General features: G+C 40.0%; 1 protein-coding gene and 1 long non-coding RNA gene across 2 annotated transcripts; one reads left to right on the plus strand and one right to left on the minus strand.

The window, feature by feature from the left end:
- Positions 1–900: 900 nt before the first annotated feature.
- LOC309692269 lies at positions 901–2,167 on the plus strand. Its single transcript, XR_014272271.1, has 2 exons — positions 901–1,068; positions 1,372–2,167. It is a non-coding gene; the product is annotated as an uncharacterized lncRNA (long non-coding RNA).
- A 1,615-nt stretch (positions 2,168–3,782) lies between these two features.
- Positions 3,783–8,254, minus strand: LOC309715678 (uncharacterized protein; the record flags this gene model as incomplete). Its single annotated transcript, XM_082548984.1, has 3 exons — positions 5,842–8,254; positions 4,380–5,763; positions 3,783–4,346 (listed from the first exon to the last, which is right to left on the minus strand). Exons 2-3 carry the CDS (start codon positions 5,505–5,507, stop codon positions 3,783–3,785), a joined length of 1,692 nt encoding a protein of 563 aa, XP_082405110.1. The 5' UTR covers positions 5,508–5,763; positions 5,842–8,254.
- Between the last annotated feature and the right edge of the window lie 11,235 nt (positions 8,255–19,489).

Below are 19,489 nucleotides of genomic sequence, written 5' to 3' on the forward strand. Positions count from 1 at the left end.
TCAACAAATGAACCCTGACAAGGCACACCTGTGAAGTGAAAACCATTTCAGGTGACTACATCATGAGGCTCAATGAGAGAAGGCCAAGGGTTTGCAACGCTGTCAAGAAAGCAAAGCGTGACTACTTTGAGGAATCTGAAATATACGATATATTTAGAGTTGCTTATCACTGTTTTCTTATCATCCTTATCTCACCCCAACCGGTCGCGGCATATGGCTGCCACTTCCTGAGCCTGGCTCTGCCGGAGGTTTCTTCCTGTTAAAAGGGATTTTTTCCTTCCCACTGTTGCCAAAGTGCTTGCTCATAGATGGTCATATGATTGTTGGGTTTTTCTCTGTATGCATTATTGTAGGGTAAACCTTACAATATAAAGTGCCTTGAGGCGACTGTTGTTCTGATTTGGTGCTGTATAAATAAAATTGAATTGAATACATAATTCCATATCTCTAGCTTTATATATTTGATATTTTTGGAATGTATCTACAATGTAGAAAGTAATAAAATTAAAGAAAAACATCAAATGAGAAGTTGTGTCCAAACTTTTGACTGGTAGTGTGTAATCCTGGTTAACATAGCTAACAACAAATAAAAGCCTGTTAGTAAAAACAGTCATAAGAAATATATTACAGGTGATAAATAGTCAATAAATAGATCATAATGGTTAGAAAATTCATTAAAAACATCAGCAATGATATAATTCATGGTATAGGATTTCATTTGTGTTTAAAAACATGTTAAAAGGGTACAGAACTTGCTAATTCATGGTGTTTTATGTTAATTCAGGTAAAATGGCTAAAATATGTGTTGAGACTCTTATTGTGAAAGGGCACGCTGCAGCGTGACTCCTGTGATTAGCCACACCCAATCGGGTTGTTCCTTCTTTTTGATGCTCAAGAGGGAGAAATGCAGACAGTCCTTGCAGAGCTGCTGCTTAAATGAGTGAAAAAATAGTAAAAATAAGCCAAAAATCTACTTAAAGCCATTTTTGTACTCTGGAGAATGTATTTTTGTTTTTTCCGACCTGTCCTTGCCTTGGTGACGTTGTGAACATAACCGAACGGGACTTGGTGAGTTCAGAAATTGTCTTTTATTTCATGCAAGAAATTTTTGTTGTATTATATTGCTCATTTCATGCAAATGGAGAGCCAAGGTAGCAGATTTATGTTGTTTTATGTTAAAAACGGTGGATTCGTGCTTAAACGACACACAGGCTGCAGTTCAAAGGCCTTTGACGGTGTTTCAGCGCGCCATATTGGCGTCACCTCATTTACGGCTAAATAAGCTGGAAAAAACGGATTTTTACTGTTATTTAAGGGCTACCCGTGTGTTATTTTCGAATGTTTATGCACTTTATTTTGTTGTTATGGTAGGCCATTAAGGTTTGGATCGGGAAATGCTGAGCTAGAATCGGAGTTTGATCCGCTGAGCGAGAAACAAGATGGCGAGCCACCCACGGACCCATTGAACTGTACCGAGCAGGAAAAAGGAAAACGCCCCCTGCTGGACGTTGAGCTCTTTCGCTGATAAAACTGGTAGGATTAATCCATACACCTCTGCAAAAGAACAGCGGACTTTTCAAAGCACTGGATAATCATTCGGAGTAATTCCAGGACTAATAGTTAAAGGACACAAAGACAACTTTCTTTTGTTTATTTGTTTGTTTAAGGGATTTATTCAGCCTTTTGCTGAATTGTTTTCAGTTTTACATTTATTTATTTATTTTCGTAATTTATTTTGGTCAACCTTACATTTTAATGCTGTAATGGTGTTAATGGAAGTGTAAATAATTTTGTTGGGTTAAAACAAAATAAGAACTGGTTGAGAATTTAAAGGTGAACCTAGACCAAGATTAAATTAAATCTTGGGCCTAAAGAACTGAACTTGATTTAAAATAACACAGTGTTAATGCAAATAGATCAAAGGATAAACTTGAACTTAGAACTTGAAATAAATAAAACAATAACCTAGGTTGAGAATAACATCCTTCTAAAGCCAAATAAAAGGTTTTGAGATAAATAGGATGAACTAACAGAACATACTGAACTAAGAAGGGGAAAGAAAACATCTTGTTTTCCTTAAATGTGTGATGTTGAATGTTTTATGTAATGTGTCTATAACTGTCTATTCTCTGTCTTCACAAAATAATAAGCCGGCAATTTAAACGTATTTACTGGTCTGTGGTCTTTATTACATGCTACGCTCATTACTGCTCTAGTAGTCGAACCTAACTGGTCCTAGTATACTGTAACGACTCCAGAAGTGTTACAAGTGTATATTAGAAAAATATTGATTGATTACAGCTTAGTAGTAATATGAAAAAAAAAAAGAAATATATGGTTGTCTTGCTGCATTTATAATGTCTCTTAGGTGTATGTAATTTAAAGAAGCCAAAATAAATCCCGGTAATTGCATCAACAGGAGGCACAAAGAATGCATGTCAAATAGTATTGTGAGGTAGATCGATTGAGTTCTGCTACTTCTATATGGCACAGAGTAAATGCTCCTGGCAAACTAAATGGATTTACTTGACAAATACAGACTTAAATACCCTAAAAACCAAAAATATAAAATGAAATATATCTGCATCCTAAAAATAATATTACTGACAAACAGTCCATCTATCTTTTGGAAAAAGGCAAATTTGTTTAGAGCACATCTATTTCTGAATCAGCAAAAGCACAGGGTTATGTGTCTCAATCCTATTTATGATGATTCAGAAACTGTAGAGGCTGCAACAAGAAATGCATATTTGCACAATTTCTCTATGAGCATTTATTTCAATTATTTTTCTACAACATTAGTAGATACTTAGAGGCTAAACAGAAACTATGCAGTACTCTAAATAGAACTACTTAAGCAAGTAAAATATGATAATGTTGTATTTTAAATTTCCAGAAAAGCACAAGCAGTATTATGCCACTGCTGTTTCTGTCACGGTCTGGAGGGCAGACCGTGGGGGATGTAGGAGAAAGGACCCAAAACGCAGACTTGATGGAATGAACAGTGGGTTTATTTACAGTGAGGTAAATATACACCACACATTAAATCTCCAAAAGTGCTCCCTCGACTCCCGTGACGTGTCTTCTCCCAAGTGCTGGTATCCCGTGCTCTCTGCCCCTGTGCCTTCACACACCCCGTGTGTCTTGCAGTCCTGTGTTCCACTGTCCTCCTGGGGAAAAACACAGACACAGCCGTTATGGCACCAACTCCGGCAGGCATACACTTTAACAACACTAGAAACACTGACATGGAGTCTAACTCAACGATCCTGCGCCGGAGGAAGCTCCATCGCTCTGTTAAGTAGCTCCCCCGACGATCCTGATCAGAAACAGGTGTGTGGTAAGCTAGGCATGACCAGCAGCTGGCAGGGCCACACCCATCAGGCCTGCAGGTGGCTGTCCTTCATCCTCCAGCGTCACACACATACACACACCAGCATTGAACACAAGAACACAGTGCAGCAAACATACATCCAATACACTAATAACAATAAAGGTCCACACTGTTCACGAACCCCGAGTCCCCGGAACCGGGTCCGTGACAGTACCCCCCCTCTAAGGGTCGACTCCCGACGACCCCAAAACAAAACCACAGAACAACCAACCCAGGGCGGGTGGCGGGGGGTCCAGGACGGAGGGCCCCAAAACCACTCCGCTAAACAGCCACCACAAAGCAACAAAAGAAAAACACAGGTCAACAGTCCAATCCCCCGGTCCAGTGGCAGCAAACAGTTCCGGCGGCCGATCTGCAGGACGGCAAAACAAGCGGGACCCGCTGCGGGTTAGGCAGTGGTGGCAAAAAAGTTCAGGTGGCCTACCTCTAACCCCGTGATGGAAGCAGAACGCTGCTCCGGCGGGCGGCCACGGGTCCGGTGGCGGCGGCGTTGCTGCTCCCGCCTCGGCACCACCCACGATTCCCGACGTGGCGGCCGGGCTGCAGGACGTGGCGGCCGGGCTGCAGGACGTGGCGGCCCCTCCGGCACGCAGACCTCCAGCTCTGGCTCAGCGGATCCCTCCGGACCTCCGAGCTCCTCCGGTGGCAGCGCGGGCTCACCAAGCTCGCTGAGCTCCTCTGCTGGCAACGCCGGTCCCTCCGGCTCGTTGAGGTCCGCCAGCAGCGGTGCGGGCTTCTCAGTGGGTGGCTCGCTGGGCTGCTCCGGCTCACAGTGCTCCTCCGGCTCACAGTGCTCCTCCGGCTCGCTGAGCTCCTCCGGCTCGCTGAGCTCCTCCGGCTCGCTGAGCTGCTCGGGCATGCTGAGCTCCTCCGGCTCGCTGAGCTCCACAGCTGGCGACGCGGGCTCCTCCCGCTCGCTGAGCTCCTGCTCGGGCATGCTGAGCTCCTCCGGCTCGCTGAGCTCCTCCGGCTCGCTGAGCTCCACAGCTGGCGACGCGGGCTCCTCCGGCTGCGACGCAGGTATAGATGGTCGTTGATCCGGAGGTGAAGATGGCGATGCGGAAGCTGCAGGTGGCGAAGATGACGGTCGAGCGGGTGATGTGGATGGTGAAGTCGAGAGTTCTGCGGTCGCTGCAGTCTGATGGGACGCTGGTGGAGAAGTAGCTGCAAAGGGCGGAGGTGATAATGGTGTGGCAGCTACTCGTGGTAGACTGGACAGCGATGTAGAAACAACAGGCGGGTGACATAATGGCAGGGTAGTTCCAGCAGGCATATCAGCCTCCAACTGAGGATGAAGACGAGAGGCTGACTGGACTGGCTGTGCTACGGCTACAGGCTGGGCAGCTGGCTGTGCTACGGCTACAGGCTGGGCAGCTGGCTGTGCTACGGCTACAGGCTGGGCAGCTGGCTGTGCTACGGCTACAGGCTGGGCAGCTGGCTGTATAAACATAGCCCCAGAATAAACAGTTCTAGACGAAACGGTCCTAACTCCTGGGTCCGAAGGAACATCAGGAGCACAGTCTCTTGAACCAGGAGGAAAAAACTCGTTCTCAAAACTAACATTGTCATCCTCCCAAACAGGAGAAACACGAGCTCTAGGGTTCACGGAGCTGGCATTCACAGCCTTGGGGGAAACAGTCTGTTTATCCCTAGGCACGAAAGGTGAATGAAGGGAGACTCTGTCACTCACCCTAGGCGGTTGTTTGAGCCGAATCCCTGGCTCCTGCTGGAGCTGTGAGTGCTGGCTGCGTGTTCGCTGCCTCCCTGTTGAAGAGGGAGCGTCGCTGGCGGAACGTGACGAGGGCGGATTCTGAAGTGGCTGCTCCTGCTGTGATGTGGAAATGCTGGGTGAGTCAGGTGGCACGATGATAATTCCTAACATTTTGTAAAAAGCTTGTGCAGGTGTAAGCAGATTGCTGGCGGGCTCGTAGTAATCCTCCCGGGACCGGCTGGAGCGTTTTCTGCGAGACCGAGGCGTCCGCGGGGAGGAAACAGACGAGTGGGCCGACGGGTAGGCTGCCAGCGAGGAACGGCAGCACGGAGGCCCTCCAAGCACTAGTCGGGTCTCGTCAAAACGGGAGCTGCGCTTCCGCGGTGAGTCCGCTGGGTCCATAGTGGCAGGATCGTTCTGTCACGGTCTGGAGGGCAGACCGTGGGGGATGTAGGAGAAAGGACCCAAAACGCAGACTTGATGGAATGAACAGTGGGTTTATTTACAGTGAGGTAAATATACACCACACATTAAATCTCCAAAAGTGCTCCCTCGACTCCCGTGACGTGTCTTCTCCCAAGTGCTGGTATCCCGTGCTCTCTGCCCCTGTGCCTTCACACACCCCGTGTGTCTTGCAGTCCTGTGTTCCACTGTCCTCCTGGGGAAAAACACAGACACAGCCGTTATGGCACCAACTCCGGCAGGCATACACTTTAACAACACTAGAAACACTGACATGGAGTCTAACTCAACGATCCTGCGCCGGAGGAAGCTCCATCGCTCTGTTAAGTAGCTCCCCCGACGATCCTGATCAGAAGCAGGTGTGTGGTAAGCTAGGCGTGACCAGCAGCTGGCAGGGCCACACCCATCAGGCCTGCAGGTGGCTGTCCTTCATCCTCCAGCCTCACACACATACACACACCAGCATTGAACACAAGAACACAGTGCAGCAAACATACATCCAATACACTAATAACAATAAAGGTCCACACTGTTCACGAACCCCGAGTCCCCGGAACCGGGTCCGTGACAGTTTCAACAATTTTATAATTTGCAGAAAAAGAAATGTTTTAGATACTTGGCTAGTTGTTTTTTTTTTTTTTCAGTTCCTGCTCCTCTCTTTCAAATATTATTCCATGGATTTTAATTTATTAAATAGAATTTTTAATATCTACCACAATTAAATGTAAACTATTAGGATTACATAAAAAATAGATATAGCAACACAGGACAAGATACACAAATTTACCATAACAATAAAACCACTTACCTAGTATTTTGTGATCGCATGGCATGAAGGCGTGCCCTTGGAAGGCAGAATGTCCAAGAAAAGCCAGGAGCAACAACTCAGGCTCTACATTCTTTAGACAAGCATGATGTGTTTGGAAGGGTTTCCAAACACATCATGCTTGATTTCTAAATAGAAAATAGCATGACTGCTTAGGTTTCCAAAGTTATTAGGAAATAATCCTTTAGATAGATAAGATCAAAGTGGAGATGTTTGGTCACAGTGCAGTGCCATGTTTGGGCTTGTTTTACAGCTACCAGGCACCTTGTAGTCTTTGAGTCAGCCATTAACTCCTCTTTATACAAGAGTTTTGAAGTGTGAAATGTGGAACTATTTGTCCATCTGTTTTTTGTTTAAAAAAAAAAAAAATACATTTGAATCTATGTTAGTTTGTTGTTGACCTGAGGTTGTATTTAACTCATTTTAGAGGCAGAATTCTTTTTTTTTTTTTTTTTTTTTTGAGGGGGGGGGTTATAATTATACATAGAACCTTAGAATTGAAAAAAAAAATACTGTGACTGAGCTACTACTTGCCGACTGGTTAACCATAGAGATGAGCACAACACAACTGCTGAAAAACAAAACCTTTAATTAAATCGCTAACACCTGCAAAGCACATGTCTAGTGTCATTTCTGTCACTTTTTTACTCTCTAGCATCTGCTGCCAACCCTCCAGTTTTTTTTTTAATTGGATGAATAAAATCAGCTCAGAAATTCTTTCAAAATGATGAATAACCAAAAACACAATATAACTGGCTCTATATGCAGCATGAGCAGTTTCAGATCTATGTGCAGGTTAGTATATATCAATTCATAAATCAGCAGAAATGTACAGCATGTTTAATCAGCATGTTGGATCAGAACAGCAACGTTATGCTAAACACGAACGATGTTTATAAATCTTGCTTTAATCACATAGTACTATTATTATTTATTTTATTGAGTATGAGTCAGTGAGGAAGTTTCATTGCAAAAACAAACATTTTTCAGTCACAACACTTTCCACTGTTTTTGAAGTAAATAGGGTGGCTGTTCATTTTGTCTTCAGGAATAAAGAAAGCAAAAACATTTCTTGACGGCTTCCACCAATTTGCAGTTTTGTAAAAGGGGACAGCATGAAATGAGATGGTTAGAAAAGCCATTTAAAGTGCAGCATCAGCAGCATTCACTCCTGCTGGTGTGGCTTCTTATGTCTTTCTGCTTTGCATTTTAAAGGGCTGCATTTCCCTTCTTCCTAATGGTCAAGAATACTGTTGAAAAAAGTGACAAGTGTCACCAAAGTTCAAAGAAAATATAACAGATTAGCCTTGTGGTGCATGAAAGGGCTGTTAAGTTGAAACAGTTATAGTTTTTCAGTACACTGAATATCAGAGCCAACAGCAGTCCCCCTAACTCTGTTGTTTTATCATAATAATTATCACTCATCCCCCCTCCCTTTCCAACGCCTTCGATGCTTGTTTCCGGCGAGGGAACACGGCGGGTCTGTGTGCCGCGCTGGAATGATAGCGCTGTGCAGGGTGGCTGCTGTGTTTCTTCGGATTACTCCTCACCCCCCACCCACCCCTGTGGCTTGTCATGTCTTCACAATGTTGTGCTGTGGACATTTATGTGCTTTTTTGTGCAAAGGAGTTTTTTTGTTTCCTGTTCTCATGCTGTCCTACCATGGAAACACAGCATGAGTAGGGGTCTCTTTTTTCCTCTTGTACTTTCCCCACTGTAGTGTACATTTCAATGTTTTTTCTCTGATTCTACCAATCTCCAACCTGTATCCCCATGTAATGTTTGTGCTATATGTGTAAGGTCGGGGGGGGGGGTCCCATTTCACTGCAGGGCAACCTGCATGTGACGAATAAAGCTTTGATTGATTGATTGATTGATTGATTGAAAATGTCACCAGAGGTAGGAAATGTGATTTTTTTCTGCACTGCACAATATATACTTTTCTTTATATAGTTTATATGCTTTTCTTTATTCCTTTATATAGAGATATCCCAGGTCTATGGGCTATGAGTACATGTGAGCATTTTAGAACTGAAGCCATACTGGCTTAGCCATCTCCTGGATTAACAAGGCCAGCATCAGGTACATGGTGCATGGAACGCCATAACCAGGTGGCTGGTATAGTATACTGGAACATCTTTGTCAAGTGTAGCCAAAATGGGATACACTCACTGGGTGGCTCAGAATGATGGCGCCTGTGGGGCTTGCAGATATAGACAGACAAATTGATGATTTGTGGCTAACCAACAACACATGATAGTGATAGACAAGTAGAAGTAGGGATAAATGTAGTCATACCAACTGGTAGCAACATTGGGAAGAAAGAGAGATTTGAGAAATATCAAGGGCTGAGAGAGAAACCTGATAAGATGTAGAGGGTTGGGGCAACAGTGCTTGCTGTGGTAATCAGAACACTCATTGCAGTGACACCCCTCAAATTGGGCAATTGGCTCCAGCAGATCCCAGGAACAACATCCAAGATCTCTGTCCAGAAAAGCCCTGTCCTAGGAACACCAAAGATAATGCGCCAGAACCTCAAGCAGGCCTAAACACCGACCACAGTGATGGATGGATGGATGGATGGATGGATAAAGCTTTCTTTTTCAAATTAGGTTCTTGTGTTTAAAAAAAAATAATCCAGCAGTAGTAATTTAACACTGGTGGTGCCTTTCTGTTTTGATCTGTTTGACCACAGAACAGTTTTCTGTTTTGTCTCATTCCCTTAGCCCAGAGAGGACAGCTTCATTTCTGTATCATGTTGTGGAAGTTTTCCATTAAATAACGCCTGCAGACGAGCTGTGAGCCGTTACTAACATTCTTTAATCCAAACACACAAAGAACAGAAAACCAAGCTTGTGGAGAGCCTACATGACCGCGGGCAGTGTTGGGAAGGTTACTTTTAAAATGTATTCCATTACAGAATACAGAATACATGCCCCAAAATGTATTCTGTAACCTATTCCGTTACGTTACTCAATGACAGTAACGTATTCAGAATACTTTGGATTACTTAATATATTATCATGCTTTTTACAACAACGTGAATGTACTATTGCTGTGTGATTTATTACTATTACTGAAGGTCCGCGACTCCGAACTGTAGTAAAGGGACCTCTGACTAATACGGCGGGGTCCCTGTCGGCTCGTAGCCGAAAACTAGCTTTACTTTGTTGTGTGGGTCAACTTTTCTTGCGACAGACAGAGAGAGGCGTTGAAAGACTGCTCCAACGGAACTTATTGTTTTCGGAGGAAAACACGAACACGGTGTACAGTCGAGTCTTAATAGCTTACTTATAACTGGGCTCGTCAGGCACTCTTCTTGGCTGCAGTGGTTATTATTATATTTACATGCTTCCAGCTCCCGTTTTTCCTCGATGACAACTCCTACCTTTCCACTCCCCTTTTTCTCTCTCCCTCCTCGCGCTCACAGACCCATAATGTGTATGGCAGTCCATTCTCTCTGCAACACGGACTACACTGGCCATGATGCTACATTCTTTAGAGCTATGCTTGTAGCATTCTGCCTGTTAGCTTAGCACAACAACGAAAAGGCGCTCTCTCACCCAGGAAACACACAGTCGCAGAGAGAGAGAGCGTCGCCCTGTAACCATGGCAACCGTAACGCTGCCGCCTGGAACAACAGAACGTAGCTGTCAAACAAAACCCAAACAGTCCTGACCCGCGACAAAATGAAACAGGAAAGTACCGCAGTGTAATCCATTTATTTCAACAAAGTAACTGTATTCTGAATACCACCCTTTTAAACGGTAACTGTAACGGAATACAGTTACTCATATTTTGTATTTTAAATACGTAACGGCGGTACATGTATTCCGTTACTCCCCAACACTGACCGCGGGGCAGGGTCAGCAGAGTCCCACTGAGCCTAGCATGGCTCTCAGTTAAATACCTTCTTCAGAAAAAAAAAGCAGTACACAGCTGTTTCAGACCTTAAGGTTCACACTTCCTTGCTACCTCCCAGAGTCCTCGAAGAGACAAAAGACTCTTCCTGTGGAGTGTCTGCTCCCCCCAACTTCCTTACTACACCCCCACCATTTGTCTTACTGTATGAGTGTCAGACATATTAAACTCCAGTGGCACCAAGGCATTATACAATAAAATAATGTGATTAATACATAAGTAAAAGAAATTCCTATACAATCATTTCCACACATGACTTCTTTGCATGACAGAATATTTGTAGGTGGTAGGTTGGGATTTCGATAACATCTTTTGTAATGCAGCGCAATCTTTGAGGACCCAAAGATCATGGTCATATTGATTTTCAACCTTGTCCTTTGAATCTTTCAATAATATTATACATTGTAGATAATGAGATATTCAGTAAGTAGTTTTATATTGAGGAACATTATTCTGAAATTGTTCCCAATAAGAATGTAGACATGGTGTTCTGTATATTGATGAATTAATATACAAAATATCAGAGCCATCTTTACTTCTGAGAATTTTTGCCTCTCTAAAGGGCTTTTTCTATACCTCCATAACAACATGTCATGTAACTGATATGTTGCTCCAACCTTTTTTTAGGCATGTTGCGATCATCAAATTCTAGATGACCCCATAAAGGAAATAATAAAATACCAGTTTGATGTTTTCTGTATTTGACTGTGTTTTGAAATTTGCCAATCATTGTATTCTGTTTTTATTCACATTTACAGTGGTTCAGCTTTTTTGTTCCAGTTCATTGTCCTTTGCATATTTCATTGTGGTTTTCTTTAGTTTACTGTAATATTGTGTCTCACACGGGGATAGTTTAGATCACACCACAGAGAAAAGCTGTGAAAAAGCTGGATAAGACTGCGATGTGCTATTGAAAGCCAAATGATTTAATATAGGTTTTTGATTTGAAGGATAAAGTCCTTCATATCCATTGCCTAAGGTTCTTTTGGGACTTAAAATTCTATTGCTGGCTCAATGAGATTTCTTTAAGTGTAAAATTAAAAACAAAACAAAAAACTAGTGACGAAGTTGTTAAAATGCAACATGCACCGATTATAAAACACTTGTTGCTTGTTGCACAGAATTTGTTTGATATTTTGACATTCCCTGAATAAGACCTATGACTACCTGTACTTGGTGTCAACATCAAATCTCCAGTCTGACAGTTTCTTCTTTCAAGGACACTTCAGCGGGGAATGGCTGAGCCACATGAGCTTCAGTCTCCATCTTATATTTGAAGGATGACTTCATGGCACCCTGCTGTTTTTTTCACACTCACCATCTTTTTTTTTCTCTGTTTTTCATTCAAACGTTTTGTTTCATATTTTTGAGCATACCAACCCAAGTGTATCAGCAATCTGTCACTGCATACAGGCTTCTCCTATGAAGACATTTTAAATTACTTTTAAAAATGTTATGAATGCTCTTGATGTGACTGTGTTTGTCTCCAAGTCCCATTTCACCCTCATGAATTTTAATAGTATTTTTTTTTTCATTTAATGTAACATTTTGTGAAACTAAACTTTAGTGATTGAGATTTAGCATAATGAGATTTTTTCTTCTGCAAACATAGCTGCCTTCAATCTCAGGAATGTTTATGTAACAAACAATAAAATCTCCAATGAATGGTCACTTATTCAAACCTAGGCTTTTGCAAAGTGTATTATTTCCCATTTTTGATGTAGATGGGAAAAAACCCAATGAAAAATAAGAAGATGGCAGTTAGTCTTGTCTCCGGACTCATGCAAAGTGTTATATTGATGTCTTTGCTTTGAAATTATTGAATAGCTTAGAGAGAAAGTTGAGAAACTGTGTGAATTTCTTTTTGGCATTAAAAATGTCAAAATATCAAAAATATTACAATATTTTAACACATTTTCAAAGTCTAAGACTTACTTATGTTTAGTTTGTATTAATAATGATGATCCAGTGGGAAGAAAACAGTGAACATTACACAGCCAATAACCATTTTTCACTGAACATCTTTCCAGTTGAATGCAAAAGAACGCACTTGGAGCTGATGTTAAAATAATAATTATAAACTAGTAAGTTAATAAATAAGTAACATGTGCCAATGCCACAGTATAATACTGAAGGTGAAGGTTGTGCTGTTTTCCCCATCGCATGTATTTTCTCTCTGCACCTCATTGCTTTCTACTGTTTTTTCAAGCGTCTTACATAACAAAAACTACTCAACAAGATTATTCTATCTGACTCTCAGTAAGACAGATGGAAACGTGTGGTCAAAGATAACAATAACGGAGAACAGCAAGAGACAGAGAAAGAAAGACTCTGCGAAGAAGGTGATAGGAAAACTTAAAAAAGAGAATTTTGCACATCAAAGACTCCCTGTTGAATATTAGGTAGAAAGTAGAAGAGTACACACTTGCATGTGTGGAATACTTATGACTTATCTCTGTGAATCTTGCAACGTCTTCAAAAGCAGGTATGCCAGTTTTTTATATATTTAAGAGTATCACTTCTGTTCTCTTACAAGTGATTAAAGTACACATCGCTCACACATCGGGCACACTGATAAAACAGCAATTTTTTTTTTTTAAAGTGTAAATTATGACATTATGAAATGTAGAAAATGTCCTGTGATGGACTGCTTGTTGTAACCCACTCCTTGCCCAATGACAGCTGCAATATGCTCCAGCAACTAAATTGGTCTGATGTCTTATTGTCCTACTATCAAATAAGAGACGTTAATGATTTCTGGTTTTATAATTTGGGTTCCTAAAATTGTAAAAAGTGGCATTTTAAGGGCACAGTCAGTGTCCTTGTGTTCACTTAAGATTAATTCCTATGCAGAAAAGTGGGCTGAAGCTGTAACACAATGCTTTTAAGTGCACTGTTACTATTATGTCTCTTGTTGATAAGTTATAAATATTTTTAAATATGAAATATGACTGTTTCTAAATTTCAATGGTTTCCAAGAAATGTACTGCTGTCTAAACAAAAACAACAAAAGGCAACATCTTAGCTAAATATAATCATAAAGTAAAATATTTTTAGCAAAGCTACCATTAGCCATTTACCCTCTTAATAAGGACTTTGAGTTAGCAAGAGGGGGTATAATCATATAAGAGTGTCATATACTCTGCAAGATAGGTCATTCTCCAATTCTCTAAAGCTAGTTTATTATGCTAATATATCTTTACTTCATTCACTTTCATCTCTTTCTGAATCCTTAGTTTCTCACGGTACAAAAAAATATCAGCAAACTGATATAATTAGTTATTTCTTGGTCAGCTCAGATAGATAGATAGATAGTAGGGGTGCAACGATACACAAAATTCACGGTTCGGTTCGATACTTTGGTGTCACGGTACAAAAAAATTTTCATGCTTTTTTAATTTGTCATTTATTAAAATTATAAATATATATTTTAACTCAAAAGTACAGTTTTTAAATTTAATGTTGCTGAAACAACAAAGTAATAAAAAAATAAATCTATCTGATTGAGGAATCACTCATCTTTGGAAAAGAGAGTTTATTACAGAGAAATGGCTCTTTCCAAAATAAAAGCTATACTATCCGCTTCTTCTGGGGTATACTCTCAGCAGCATATTAAACATATCAGGTCCCCATAAGGAGAATCATGTGCTAACGGCTGTCTAAATGACTCGGGTAAAGTTTGTAGCATGCGTGCTTGTTGTTTTTGTCTGCTTCCACTTGTCTTTGTACTAGGCTGATGTCGGTGTAAATGTGCAGTCATATTCGTTGTGTTCCCACTAGTGCTGTCAGCGTTAATCTGAAATAACGTTAACACCACAACACGGTAAATCTCCGTTAACGAGCTACCGCGGATCGCCCGTGCGTGGGGTTGGACGGCGTCAACACGTTAACGAGTAAACTGCTCTAATGCAGTAGTTCCCACCATGCAATTGAGCAATGCATCCGACACACTGTTTTACTTTTGTCCATGATGCGCTTACCTTCAGGGTCATACTTCACATGAAGACCAAAATAGTTCCAAAGGCCAGATCTGAATGAGGGTGGGGGAGGTTCAATTTGCCATGTTGCAACGAGCTTAGCTTCTGTCTTGCTAGCTTGCGCTGCGCTCAGTGGATCTGCGCTCAACAGTGCAGCCTAGGCAGAGTAGTCAAACGCAGATCCACTGAGCGCTCAACACAGACAGCATCGTCAGAAGAGAAATTGATAAAATACATTTAAAATTTTGTATTGTTCGATACATATGCGTACTGAACCGAAAGCACTGTATCGAACGGTTCAATATCGATACGAGTATCATTGCACCCCAGATAGATAGATAGATAGATAGATATTGTTAATTCTTGTGATAACTCTTACAAGTGTGAAAGCTTATTCAGAGCTGCAATCTGACAGTAGATAAACTGCAGTGATTCAAATGTTTCACACTCACAGGCTCCAGTACAACTCTTGCTGCATGACAAATGCACCATCAGTATACATCAGTGGAGTTCTTTGGGTTTAACTGTTATCTACTGCAGGTCTTGATCATTAGTTCATTGGTGAGTAAGTGTTTTAGTTATTTAACAGAAACTATAATGAGAGGCATTCAGCCTATGTAAACAATGTAGTCAATAAGATACCAATGCTGTCAAATGTAAACTGTTATTGCATCATCATAAACATGTACATATGACATCCACAGCCCAATGATGATTTGGATGTGCAATTTGGAGTGTTCAATATGTCCAGTTAATTTGCCTAAATAGGGCAATTTGGCTTTCACGGTTGCGAAATAATTTGCAGTGGAGTCATTTACTCCCCTGCAGTTTGACTCATATTCTTCCATCATTAATAACCCAGAGGGGTGATTCTTTCTGTAGCCTGCCACATAAAAACAAGTGAAATGGTATATAAATACGAGGTCACATAAAAAAACAAAAAAAAAAAACATACCTTTCTTAAACCTGCTGTCAGGAAGTGCTGTTCTGATTGAATGTACTTTCAGATTAAATGTGGACAGTTTGGTTTAGTAATTCATGAGGCTGATCCAGTTCAACTAACTGTGTCCCAATTCATTCAATCTAATGTTTTATTTCTCAATTTATTGCAGATGTCTGTATTTTTACATGACAGGTCTCCAATCGACTGTGGCAATATTTATGACAATATTGATCCATACAAACCCATCTAGAAAATGTGAATATAACTGAGCTGCAGCAGGTCTTGATCAATACTGGTGATGATTTTCAGCCAGTTATCACTGATCAAATTATTAGATGTGGCAGCCAGCTGGAGCCATGTCAAGTCTAATTTCAGCAGAAGACTACAGTAAGTTTTTTTCTTTGGCCATAATGTAGATTGTGTTTTTGTTTTTTTGAGTAAATGTGAGTATGTTGTGGTTAAGGACCTGTGTTTGTTACTATTATTATGATATTATGAGAAAACATAAAGCCTTTAAATGTGTTAAATGACTAACAAAGCCAGTTGTGTAATAGAAACCTTGCTCTCTTGAGGTGTTTTTCAGATTCTATTATATTAATTGCATCTTTGATGTCTTAGATTCTTGCCTTGATTTGGGGGTTTTTTTTGTTATTCTCAAAACCAAGTTTAATAACTTGTGGGATTGTGGTGTCTTTGATTTCTAATTGTTCTAACAAGCTGTAATTGTTTTGCAAAACTATGTTCTGGTTAATGCTTCCATTGTTCTTTTAGTAGTTTGAGTTTGATTTATTTATAATCTAGTTATTAGGAAAGTTTGATGCTTGTTAAGATGGATTTTTGTTCTTGTGTTTTGTTTCTAGTTCTGACAGGGATGTCATACTGATCTGTTGTGGTGCAGAGAAAGCCAAGCATGAAAGTGAAGATGTTGAATTGACGGTCAGTATTTGTTCCTACCCTCACCTATGGTTGCAAGCTTGCGGATTCAAGCACCAGAAATCTGTTTTCTTCTAAGTGTGGCTGGGCTTTCCCTCAGACATAGGGTGAGAAGCTTGGTCATTCAAGAGGTTCAAGTTTTTTTTAGTTTAAGTTCTAAACTCTTGATTTCTATGTAGTTTCAGTTTGTGTTTAGTTCCTTTACTGTTTCCTGCATTGTTCTTTCCTTTGTCACATTGTCATGTTCAGTGAAAACCTGCTTGTCTCCTATTTTAGATATTGTCTTTTGATTTATTACAGTTTACTTTGAAGGATGGTTTGCCTTCGTGCCATGTGTTAGTTTTACTTGCCATATTATGATTGTCCTGATTGTTGTCACTTCTGTAATCCTTTTCATACCCATACATCCTTCGCCACCTGTCTTCACTATCCTATTAAACCCCCCATTTATACATGCCTCGGGCTTCTCTTTGATCATATTTTTCTTTTCCCTGTAGAGGAGCCTTTGTCCATTAACTAGTCCTTGTGTTTTCATATGATTCACTTGCTTTTTTGGACTCCTGGGAAGTGTATACCACAAAATAAGTTCAATACAGCTTTCTGTGTCATAACTGGCTTGGATATACCCAAAGGTTATTATCAACTTTCTTTTTTAACCACTGTTAAAAAGGGGCATTTCACATGTCATTTAAATTCTTGCACACAAAATGATCCCTGTGAGTGCAATCTAATCTAATCTAATCAGAGATGTTACCACGTAGTGATGATGATGATGTTGATGCTAAAATTCTGATATTAATGCTGCAAAAAGATAAAATAGATATTCTTGGTGAGTGTTCTGGTAGCTGCAGTTCTAGCACTGTAAAAAAGACTTAACAATAGGTTAGAACCAATTATGACAACATAACTATATTTTCTGCACTTAGTTTGTGCTTAATTCAGTTGGTTTAGTAAGGTATGGTAAATAGGTTGCACAGAAAACATAGTCCCCCAGCAGAGAATCTATATTTCGCCTATAACACAACATTTGAAACACAAAACATAACAGCCTCCCAGCTTTTCTCTGTGTTTAGCATAAGATACCATGTTGATAGCACCATGTTTTGTTTGGTGGGGTTTTTTTGGTAGTCAAGTAATTATTTTATGCCATGTTTCTTTATGTCCTGCATTTGGGCCCTCCTCACAATACTCTTCATGACAAACTCAGACTTCCTAGATGCGATGACTAACCACAAAGTAGTCCATTTTCTGTAGCAGATAACAGCATGAAAAATTCCGCAAAAGGGACCACCACACACATGTTTAAGAGGTCCTGTTTTATGGTGTAAAATTATGAAAAGAAAGCCATTGCATGTTTGTTATGAAGGGGTAAATAAGTTATTTTTGTATGAACCTGCTTTAGTGTCTGTCATTATAACAATAGATATAATTTTTTCATCACTTTCTTGGCTGGTTCTTTAACTCATCAAGAACACTCATACTTATAGACTGATAGTAGTCTTGACCACATCATGGTTGAATGTGGTGAGAGATAAAGTATTTCAGTTTACATAAACAGCTGTCCTGACAAAAGAGCCAGAGCTGCAGCACAACTCCTTTTATGACTGTGTTAGTGTCGTACTGCATGTGTTTCTTCTGTATACCAAAACTGGATACTGCATGTTTATGCTGTAAAATGGAGAAACTCTAAGCTACTACTGTTTCTGAATTTCCAAGAGCAGGGAGTACTACAGTTTAAACAAAGATAACAAAAGACAAGGAACTTAAGTAAATATACACAAAAAAATGCTTTCATTTAAAGTTCAATACTTTAGTTGATTTGTTTTGTTTTGGGGATTTTTAATAGCTTCTTCTCCCAAGTTCTACCAAACAAATTAATAAGTATATTCAGACAACCTTGCTATCTTGTGATGACAGTTTTAGTGTGAGTAATATTCATGACAAGAATTAACAACAGAATTGGAAAGAAGAGACAACGCTAATACCAACAAGCGCCGCAAAGTGCAGGTCACATAAGGCCAACCTCTAACACAAAACAAAGCTGCTGCTCGCTCAGCTCTTAAAATTATTTTAAATCTCACATTTTTTATGTGTCACTGGATTTCTTTCATACTTCAGTGTTTATCCAGGAAAAAGAATAACATGGCATCTATCATTTATTAGCTATACTGACACCACACAGCTTTATCTAATCAGCCCGCTGGGTTTTGAAAATGATCTCTTCCTTCTCATTGAAATTAGTAATTCAATTTTCAGCCTGATAAACACTTCTTTGTTCTGTAGAAGATAACAACTTCAGTAATTTCTTTCATAGCAAGAATGACAATTTCAGTGTGCCAGAAATCTTCTCGGTGAAAAAAGGCATTCAAGTTTCACAGATAAAGTTTTAAGGTCATTTTTGTGATACAGTACTTGTGCTCTATAATAACTATTTATCTTTTAATAGGCATTAGGGTCCAAACTCATTTTATACATATTATGGAATCATATTAATATTTTCCATATATTTATATATATTTAACATATATTTATATATATTAATTAACTTTTACAATAAAGGAAAGTCACACTGTAGAGCGTTTTAAAGAACTGAGGTTTCAGTTTTTAATGCACTATCAAACGAACAGCATTCTGATTTAAAATGTCATGGTGATTTTCAGATATCTATCCGACCTTTACCTCTTTAAAATTGACACAGTGTCTATTTTTTATAAACATTCCACCAAATCAATACATGATAGCACAGGTCCACAACCTGTTCTAATGCTTTTTCTTTATACCTGTAATTAAAATCAAGCGCATTACATCAGCTATGAACATGCTAGAATTCAGGTTTGATAATAGAATAGAAACTTCCCTGGGTTGCTAAAACACTGCTCTTCAAGTCTAAAATTAATTCTAATTAAGTTAACACTAAGTGGGAAATAGTGACTTCCCATCTGTGAGAAAGTATACATGCCTCCCTTAATCCCCCTAAATCTAAATATGTAAAATCAGGGCTTATCATGCACCCACAAAAAGCAACTAAGGGGAAATTTGCATACTAGCAAAGCATAAAAATAAATATGCAATTTCCTTTTCAAAGAACAGCGAAAAGATATGAAGATGAGTTCCTTGAGGAAGCCGTCAGTGGTGTAATGTAAGTAATTCATTGACTGCCAAAATATTACATAATGCTGCAGCTTGCCAAGCACCCACAGCGCTTGTTTGTATCTGATCTGACAGTCTGAGGCTTGTTAGAAACCACAACACGGTTAAAAACAAAGATATTTAATGCTGTCAATGCTAAGTGTTGTGGTATTTTCTTTAACCTCCTAAGACC

Source organism: Aulonocara stuartgranti, assembly GCF_965226115.1.
Source record: "Aulonocara stuartgranti genome assembly, chromosome: 2".
NCBI lineage: Eukaryota > Metazoa > Chordata > Actinopteri > Cichliformes > Cichlidae > Aulonocara > Aulonocara stuartgranti.